This window comes from Lipotes vexillifer, unplaced genomic scaffold, assembly GCF_000442215.2.
Source record: "Lipotes vexillifer unplaced genomic scaffold, Lipotes_vexillifer_v1.1 scaffold954, whole genome shotgun sequence".
NCBI lineage: Eukaryota > Metazoa > Chordata > Mammalia > Artiodactyla > Lipotidae > Lipotes > Lipotes vexillifer.
The window spans coordinates 9,263-19,839 of NW_006780598.1; the positions used below are offsets into that span (position 1 = coordinate 9,263).

Here is a 10,577-nt window from a genome sequence, read left to right on the forward strand (position 1 = left end):
TTTTTTTTGCTACTCCAGCTTTCTTTTGGTTTCCATTTGCATGGAATATCTTTTTCCATCCCCTTACTTTCAGTCTGTATGTGTCTCTAGGTCTGAAGTGGGTCTCTTGTAGACAGCATATATATGGGTCTTGTTTTTGTATCCATTCAGCCAATCTGTGTCTTTTGGTGGGAGCATTTGTCCATTTACTTTTAAGGTAATTATCAATATGTATGTTCCTATTCCCATTCTCTCAATTGTTTTGGGTTCATTATTGTAGGTCTTTTCCTTCTCTTGTGTTTCTTGCCTAGAGAAGTTCCTTTAGCATTTGTTGTAAAGCTGGTTTAGTGGTGCTGAACTCTCTCAGCTTTTGCTTGTCTGTAAACATTTTAATTTCTCCATCAAGTCTGAATGAGATGCTTGCTGGGTAGAGTAATCTTGGTTGCAGGTTTTTCTCCTTCATCACTTTCAATATGTCCTGTCAGTCCCTTCTGGCCTGCAGAGTTTCTGCTGAATGGTCAGCTGTTAACCTTATGGGGATTCCCTTGTGTGTTATTTGTTGTTTTTCTCTTGCTGATTTTAATATGTTTTCTTTGTATTTAATTTTTGACAGTTTGATTAATATGTGTCTTGGCGTATTTCTCCTTGGATTTATCCTGTATGGGACTCTCTGTGCTTCCTGGACTTGATTTACTATTTCCTTTCCCATATTAGGGAACTTTTCAACTATAATCCCTTCAAATATTTTCTCAGTCCCTTTCTTTTTCTATTCTTCTTCTGGAGCCCCTATAATTCGAATGTTGGTGCATTTAATGTTGTCCCATAGGTCTCTGAGACTGTCCTCTGTTCTTTTCATTCTTTTTTCTTTATTCTGCACTGCAGTAGTTATTTCCACTATTTTATCTTCCAGGTCACTTATCCGTTCTTCTGCCTCAGTTATACTGCTATTGATCCCATCTAGAGTATTTTTCATTTCATTTATTGTGTTGTTCTTCATTGTTTGTTTCATCTTTAGTTCTTGTAGGTTCTTTTAAAATGTTTCTTGCACTTTGTCTATTCTATTTCCAAGATTTTGGATCATCTTTACTACCATTATTCTGAATTCTTTTTCAGGTAGGCTGCCTATTTCCTCTTTATTTGTTAGGTCTGGTGGGTTTTTCTCTTGCTCCTTCATCTGCTGTGTGTTTTTCTGTCTTCTCATTTTGTTTATCTTACTGTGTTTGGGGTCTCCTTTTTGCAGGCTGCAGGCTTGTAATTGCCATTGTTTTTGGTGTCTGTCCCCACTGGCTAAGGTTGGTTCAGTGGGTTGTGTAGGCTTCCTGGTGGAGGGGACTAGTGCCTGTGTTCTGGTGTATGAGGCTAGATCTTTTCTCTCTGGTGTGCAGGTCCATGTCTGGTGGTGTGTTTTGAGGTGTCTGTGGACTTATTATGATTTTAGGCAGCCTCTCTGCTAGTGGGTGGGGTGTGTTCCTGTTTTGCTAGTTTTTTGGCATAGGGTGTCCTTCACTGTAGCTTGCTGGTCATTGAGTTAAGCTGGGTGCCGGCGTTGAGATGGAGATCTCTGGGAGATTTTCACTGATTGATATTATGTGGAGCTGGGAGGTCTCTTGTGGACCAGTGTTCTGAAGTTGGCTCCCCCACCTCAGAGGCACAACACTGACCCCTGTCTGCAGCACCAAGAGCCTTTCATCCACATGGCTCAGAATAAAAGGGAGAAAAAGTAGAGAGAAAGAATTAGTAGAAGTAGGAAGAAAGAAAGAAAGAAAGAAAGAAAGAAAGAAAGAAAGAAAGAAAGAAAGAAAGAGAGGTAGTGAGAGAGGGAAGGAGGAAGGAAGGAAGGAAGGAAGAAAGAAAGAAGAAAAGAAGGATAGAAGGAAAGAAAGAAAGAAAGGAGGGAGCGAGGGAGGGGGGAGGGATGGTGGGAGGAAGGAAGGAAGGAATGAAGGAGTGATGGAAGAAAAAAGAAAGAAAGAAAGAAGATAAAGTAAAATAAAATAAAGTAAAATATAATAAAGTTATTAAACTAAAAAATAATTTTTAAGAAAAAGAATTTTAAAAATTTGGATGGATACAACCTTAGGACAAATGGTAGAAGCAAAGTTATACAGAGGAAATCTCATACAGAGGCACACACATGCACATTCACAAAGGGAGGAAAAGGGGAAAAAATCATAAATCTTCCTCTCAAAGTTCACCTCCTCAATTTGGGATGGTTTGTTGTCTAATGGAGGGAAGGAAGTAAGGAAAGAAAGAAAGAAAGAAAGAAAGAAAGAAAGAAAGAAAGAAAGAAAGAAAGAATGAAAGAAGGAAGATAAAGTAAAATAAAGTTATTAAAATCAAAAATAATTATTAAGACAAAAATATTTTTAAAAAACGGACAGATAGAACCCCAGGACAAATGGTTGAAGCAAAGCTATACAGACAAAATCTCACACAGAAACATACACAGCCACACTCACAAAAAGAGGAAAAGGGGAAAAAATCCTAAATCTTGCTCTCAAAGTCTACCTCCTCAATTTGGGATGATTCGTTGTCTCTTCACGTATTCCACAGATGCGGGGTACATCAAGTTGATGTTGGAGCTTTAATCCACTGCTCCTGAGGCTGCTGGGAGAGATTTCCCTTTCTCTTCTTTGTTCTCACAGCTTCCAGGGGCTCAGCTTTGGATTTGGCCCCGCCTCTGCGTGTAGGTCGCTGGAGGGCGTCTGTTTTTCCCTCAGACAGGACGGGGTTAAAGGAGCCGCTGATTCAGGGGCTCTGGCTCACTCAGGCTGCAGGGAGGGAAAGGCACGGAGTGCAGGGCGAGCCTGGGGCGGTAGAGGCTGGCGTGACATTTCACCAGCCTGAGTCTCGCCATGTGTTCTCCTGGGGAAGTTGTCCCTGGATCCCTGGAACCTGGCAGGGGCGGGCTGTACAGGCTCCCCGGAAGGGAGGTGTAGATAGTGACCTGTGCTCGCACACAGGCTTCTTGGTGGTGGTGGCAGCAGCCTTAGCGACTCCTGCCCCTCTCTGGGATCCGCACTTTTAGCCGCAGCTCGCACCCGTCTCTGGAGCTCCTTTAAGCAGCGCTCTTAATCCCCTCTCCTCGTGCACCAGGAAAAAAAGAGGGAAGAAAAAGTCTCTTGCCTCTTTGGAAGCTCCAGACCTTTTCCCGGACTCCCTCCCGGCTAGCCGTGGTGTACTAATCCCTTCTGGCTGTGTTCACGCAGCCAACACCAGTCCTCTCCCTGGGCTCCGACCAAAGCCCGAGCCACAGCTTGCAGCCCCGCCCGCCCCGGTGGGTGAGCAGACAAGGCTCTCGGACTGGTGAGTGCTCGTCGGCACCAATCCTCTGTGTGGGAATCTCTCTGCTTTGCCTTCCACAACCCTGTTGCTGTGCTCTCCTCCACGGTTCTGAATTTTCCCCCCTCTGCCACCCACTGTCTCTGCCCGGGAAGGGGCTTCCTAGTGTTTGGAAACCTTTCGTCCTTTACAGCTCCCTCCTACTGGTGCAGGTCCCGTCCCTATTCTTTTGCCTCTATTCTATTTTCTTTTGCCCTACCCAGGTACGTGGGGAGTTTCTTGCCTTTTGGGAGGTCTGAGGTCTTCTGCCAGTGCTCAGCAGGTGTTCTTCAGGAGTTGTTCCACGTGTAGAGGTATTTCTGGTGTATCTGTGGGGAGGAAGGGGATCTCCGCGTCTTACTCTTCTGCCATCTTCCCCTCGTCCCTGACATATGGTCCTTATTCATCCATCTCCCTCTTTTCAGTTGAGCACAGGATGTTCCTCCTTGCTCCGCCTTAGAGTACAGCTGTGGTCTACAGAACTGCTCAGTGCCTTAGGGTACAGCTGTGGGCTCCTCACCAGCAGAGAGATTCACCACCTGCGGTGTCTGTCACTGAGTATCTCCGATTCTGCATCATGCTGTGGGAATAGGGACATAGGGAGTTGACACAATGCTGATCTTGCTTTTGCTGCCATAAGAAACTTTTTAGATCTATTTGGGGTAGTTGTCTCCTTACCAGTCAAATCAATGGACATGTGGTAACTCAATCTAAAACTTCAGTTGTGCCCTTTATGGCCCTGTTAGCCACCACAGTGCTGTTTAAGGAATGCCTAACCACTTGACAGAGACTGTGGTATTGAGTTGTGTGGAGCACAAACTTAAGCCCACAGCAGGACTTTAAGGCAGCATTTGCCAGGCCTCTGTCATTTGTAAAACAACTTTAAAATTGATGCCATGTCTGATAACTACATAACTTATTTAAATCAACTCATTTCCTTAGCTCAAATTCATTTATAAAGTTAACCTCTTATCCCAACTTGAAATTCAAAAGCAATATCATTTACTACAGATGTAACTGCAAAAAGTAAAAAACACGAAAATTTAAACAAAAACACAGAATATAATTAATGGATCATATCCATTTGTACTGTAACTCCTTCTCTCTCTCTCCACGTGTGTGTGTGTGTGTGTGTGTGTGTGTGTGCTCACTTTTTCTTCATGGCAGTACTCTACTGTAAATATTATAATTTCTATTTTAGAAATAGATAAATACACCCAAAGAATTTAAGTATTTTCCATCATCACACAGCCAGTATATCAGAGCCCGGATTGAAACCAATGGCTATTTCATGCCCTAGCCTTTATGGAGACGGAGTTGGTAGGACCCAAGTAATTTTCCCTCAGCAGATCCCTCTGGTTCATTTCACTTTTTTTCTACCTAATCCTTTCAGCCAGTTCTACAACCTAGGAATCTCTCACGTATTTTGTGGCAAATTAGGATACTCTAAATTTAGACACATTTTTCAAATAGACCACAGATTTTCATTCCTTTTTAAGATCAGGTAAATATTTTTTTAACTTCTGTAAGAGGGAGGAATAATTGCTGTTTAAAATCCCCTGCCATTCCATAAGCAGACTGGGTTTTGAATGTAGTACTTTGTTGCAGAAGTGTAAGGGGCTCAGAGATGTAATGTGAAAACTTAATGTAATTTATCACATTAACCAATTAATGGAGGAATAAGGTCCTATGGTTTCAAGAGATGCACTGGAAGTGTTTGATGAAATTCTACATATATTCAAGTTTAGTACACTTAGCAAAACAGGAACAGAATGGAATTTCCTTATTTTGATAAAGTGTACCTATGAGAAAGCACTGTAAACATTATATTTAAATGTGAAAAATTTTCCATTTCTGATCAAGATAACGACAGGGATATGCACTAGTAAATAGTATTGGATGGTCCTGTCCAATACCATAAAAGAGAAGAAGAAATTAAAGGTATACTGTTTAAAATGGCAAAACCAGAACATTATTCAAAGATGATATGATTGTGTTATTTTTCAAATCCAAAAGGATCAATAGATAAACTTATGGAATTAATAAGCATATTTAGCAAAGTTGCTGGAAAATAAATCAGTTCACAATTTTTCTCTATATACAGTCTCAAATACTTAAAAACTTGCAAAGCAGATACAATTTTCAAAAACATCAAATACCTAGGAATACATTTAATAATATTATGCAAGAATTCTTTGAAGAAAGTTGCAAAACTTTATTGAGAGATGGTGAACAGTCTAATGTCCAACATAGGGACAGCGTACTTGGCTTCAGTCTACCTTTGTTTAAATCCGTGGTTGCCCTTCACCTATAATACAAAGAAAATCGAGACAAATTACTTTGCAGAACTTTATTTAGGTGACTATAGCTATACAAAGGACAGTACACTTTTGATGGATTAAAGCCAGTCCCTGGGGGTGACCCACTGGCTTACATCCAGTTAACCTCTGTAAAGCTATTGAAGGTAAACTTTTAGTCATATAAACAGCGATTTGAATCACATCACTTTTTAGTGCAATAAGGAAACAAGGAGACTGTTCCAGTTCAGTGCAAATTTAATCAAATTAAATTATTTAAAGGTAGGTATAGGTAGAAAGGGAAAAATAACATAATTTCATTAATAATCCAACCAAACAAAAAACCTAAGAAAAAAAATATTTTCAATGTTTTCCCGTGAAATAATATTTTGAATATAAGATGTGCTTGGAACTACCTAAGCAAAGTAACCAGAAAGGCCATTATTGCATTTGTTTTGTCTCTATTTTGGAAAAATGCAAAAGTGTTTCTTTGGGATAGTTTAGTCTTTATGTAGCTGTTTTAAGTAGGGTAAACATATGTCCCCATTATCATCCAAACTGTTTTCTCTACACACTTAAAAGCATTTCCATTTATACAAAAAAATTACATGTCCACACTTGTTTTAAGCCATTAGCACCATAGGTGACATCAAAGTATAAACTGATGTTTATTATAATGGGTTATGTGAAAAGCAGGCCTTTATAAAATATCTGAAAATTATTAGTTGTTGACTAAATGACTTATACTCAAAAGTGAGAAAATACTTTGGGATCTTATAACGCAGTATAAATTTGCCCCAAATTGATCCCATCTTTGATGGCTTAATATGACAGTCACTGTGGTCTGAACTGCCTTTCCCATAAACTTTGTATGTGAAGTCTGTTATTAAAATAGCCGTAATGTTACCTCTATGTTAAAAAATATATAATAATGTAGAAAATAGAAACCCTATAATTTGCATCTTAATGGATAACCAACTTGCTTCTGGCATTTTAATGGGCTCTAGACTTGGTAGAATCTCTCCCTTCACATCAGGACCATCCCCAGGCTCATCCACAGTCTTCAGCAGAGCCAGTTCCTGTTGATCAGCTTCCATAGCAGGCCCTTAAAAATAAAAAGGTCACGATTTTAAGAAGTAAAACCATGAAATATGAATAAGGAAATAATAGTCATTCCCTCATCATTATGAAATAAAAGCCTATATACTCATATGGTAATAAATGTGATGCATAAGTATCCCAAGAGCATTAGCTTCAGGAGTCTGTTGCCAGAAAAAAGGAAAAAAAGTTGTTCAAACATTACCCTTTCCTTCCTTACTCCAGGTGACCGCCAGAAAACTTAATTGTTCCTTTTGTACTTAGCTCTTATTGTACTTGTGTATTAAATCACTGATTTGTTAGGGTCTTTCTGACTAGATTATAAGTTTCAGACAGAAATTATTTCTCTCATTGGCACTGAGACTCCAAGCACTTAGTACATTACATGGCATGAGCAGGCACTAATAAATGTGTGGGAAAAAGTCTTAAAAAAATGAAGCTAGCAGCAAAATGGAAGGTTTGGTAGTCCCAAACTTTCATTCTCCCATAGAAACATTAAAAAAAATGCACTAAGAAACTGGCTGAACAAACTACATAGGAGCTCTGTAATGCACTCAAAGTTTAACATATGAAAGCCCAATCAAGAAAAGGCCGCTTTCAGAAGGCTAGGAACGTTTTCTGACAATTTTACTTGTCTTCACTCAACATTTTCCCCAGAGTAGTAGCAAGAATTGTTTGAAATGTTTTTCTAATGTTTCTTTCCTCTTGTTTCCAGTGGGTCATAATGCATGATGTACAAATACACCTCCACCACCCATAGACCCACAATGACTCTTATTCCCTCTCTTTTCACCTTGAGCCACAGGTGCTCCTTCACCTTCAATGTCCTGAGCAGGTATAGTATCCTGATTCTCAGATGGTGGTTCCTGTAGTTGAGGTGGTTTATCACTGGGCTGCTGAGCCTAGGGGTGTGATTTTGTTCACAAATTTTAAAAATCACTAATTTATGAATGTATATAATACATACATATATTTAATCATAAGTCTAAATATATTTTCCAACAGTAATACACACACAGACACACACACACAATTTTTTTCTTAATACAATTGTTACTCTTCTCGCAGACACAAGCTGTTTTAGTCCACATTGAAATGGATGTGTGTAATCCATTATTGATAAGTATAGGACAAAAGATGGGAAACTTAAGAGCACACCCATCCAGGCAACAAGAGAATGTAATCGTCCTGGGTCAATGTTTCTTTCATGAGATTCCATTATCATTTTTTATCAATATGGAAGATCATATGAGTGTATATATACTAGTTCAACAACACTAAATAAATAGATTCTTCTGATAGAAATCATTAAATGCTGAAGCACTCAGAACCAGAGGCCCAACCACCTGGGAAGACTTTCTTCTTCCTGCAGATTTGGATCTTCTTCTTATATGCCCACTCATATTTCTCACTGAAAAAGAAATATTATAATTTGAAAACTACATGTAAGAGGATAGCTATATATGAACACTATGACAAAATGCTTATTTGTACTTTAATACCAAATAAGCCTTTGTTTATGTGTGTGAGCAACAAACAGGTGTTGAAATCACGTTAAGACACATGGTGAAAGAATGGGGGCTTTCCTAATGAGGTTTCATTTCACAACTGGACTCATCCTGAAAACACTAGAGAATTAGAACTTGAGTGAATACTGGTTTTGCCATACCACCATTTACGATGCACATGCCTGCAACCCCGTAATAAACTTTTGTGGGGAAGCATAGACAGGTTCATTCTTTTACATAATGCCTGTGGCTGCTTTCTCAAAGAACGACTTGCTCACTTCTCCCTTGGCACCCTGTTCAGGGCACTACAAATCTCGGTATGCAGTCACAACCCCACAGTGGTCCAGCTTCTAGGCCTTTCCTTTACCATATGCCCTGCCTCCTACCTGGGGCCCCACTGCAGACTCCGGATTCTGTGCTCTGCCGTCAGTTGCAGGGCCACCAGGACCAAGATACCTCAAATAGCACCCCTAAGACACACCCCTCTTTCATCTGACCCGCTGCCCTCCACCGCCCACCCCGCTCACTCTCCTGCCACCAGTACGAGAGCCATGGCAGCCATGACACCTGTGAGATGGACGATGACCTCGAGGACCTTCCTCCACATATGCTACAGATCACACCATTCAACTCACAGGAAGCCCGCTGGCTTCCCCTCACACTCACCCCTAACTCCAGGGAGTACTGCTATGAGTACTGGCTGAGTTTCACTCAACGAGGACCTCTGCTGGCACAGCAATTGACACAGAAGATGGACAGCAAGGCGCATGCGTGTCAACGGGACTAGCTGAGCCACAAATGACGTGCACAAAAACATGCACGCATAGCAGTGGGCCTGCACAGGGAGTAGGTCTTGTGTGGCACAGCCTGATGATTTTCCACTGCTGCAGAGACCTGGAAGTTCAAGCCCTCCTAAGGACCAAAATGGTCTTCAAAGAACTTTTGTTTTTCCTACCAACCTTTCTTCCATGTCTAGTAACTTTGGGGAAGATCAGCCCCAGGCTACTCTTAGGGAAGGATGTGCCTTAGAAAAATCCACCGTGATAGAAATAAATATTAAGGATTTTAATACCTCTTTTAGACATGCTTTATTCAATAATTTCCTTTATTGCTGCTTGAGATTTCTGTCATGCTTGCAATGAGCTTGCCCACTCCAATAGAATAGACACAGTTAGTCTTTTTTGGTTGCATTATTGTGTATTCAAACCCTTGATTGATCTGGACAAAGTAGAGTTAGGGATTCACCATAATTTCTTGAACCCTCATTTCTCCCACAGATTTGAAATGGCTCTTTCATTATTATCCACATTCCCGTTCATTGTGTAATTCACTCCTTTATATTTTCTTCCATTTCACTCTTTGTGTATACTTGTACCACTACCATCCTATTTTAATGGCTATAGATTAATTACATTTGAAACACTAATACTCCCTCTCATTGCTTGTACTTCCCCTGGTTTTTCTAGCACGCTTATCTTTCAGATGAACATTATCATCTTATCCAAAATATTCCCATTGATATACTAAGTGGTATTGCATATAACTTACAAGTTAATTTAGGGAAAAATGCCATTTTTAATGATTTTTATATTAACCTCGTGGAACAATTTTTTTAAATGAAGGATTTACAATATTACATTAGTTCCAGGTGTGCAATTCAGTGATTCAATATTTTTATAGATTATGCTCATTTAAAATTATTTTAAAAATGTCTATATTTAACTGTGCTGTGCAATAGATGTATGCTGCTCACTTATTTTATAAAAGGTAGATTGTCTCTTAATTCCCCACTCAATTTAGACCCTCCCCCTTCCCTCTCCTTATCGATAACCATTAGTTAGTTCTCTATATCTCTCAATTTTTTTGGTTTCACATATACATTCATTTCTATTATTTTTTATATTCCACATATAACAGATATCATGTTTATCTTTCTCTATCTGATTTATTTCACTAAGCATGATACTCTCTAGGTCCATCCACATTGCAGCAAATGGCGGTAGTTCATTATTTTTTATGGCTGAGTAATATTCCATTGTATGTATTGAGATATACCACATCTTCTTAATCTAATTGTCTGTTGATTGGCACTTGAGTTGCTTCTATGTCTTCGCTATTGTAAATAATGTTTCTATGAATATTGGGGTGTATGTATATTTCCAAATTACTGTTTTCATTTTTCTTCCAGTTATATATCCAGCAGGGGAATTGCTCGATCATATGGTAGTTCTATTTTTTTTGTTTTTTGAGGAAGTTCGATAGTTTTCCATGGCAGCTGCACCAATTTACATTCCAACCAAAGATATGCTAGGGCTCTCTTTTCTCCACACCCTCACCAATATCTGTTATTTGTAGAGTTTTTGAGGATAGCCTT

At 39.6% G+C, this 10,577-nt stretch overlaps 1 protein-coding gene across 1 annotated transcript; it reads right to left on the reverse strand.

Annotated features, from left to right (window-relative positions):
* Positions 1 to 4,266: 4,266 nt before the first annotated feature.
* LOC103077451 (putative G antigen family E member 3) lies at positions 4,267 to 8,098 on the reverse strand (the record flags this gene model as incomplete). The annotated part of the gene is made up of 4 exons (XM_007453730.1): positions 8,018 to 8,098; positions 7,489 to 7,591; positions 6,577 to 6,702; positions 4,267 to 4,317 (listed from the first exon to the last, which is right to left on the reverse strand). Coding segments are annotated over exons 1-4 (361 nt in total), but the record flags the coding sequence as incomplete, so codon positions are not given.
* Positions 8,099 to 10,577: the final 2,479 nt, after the last annotated feature.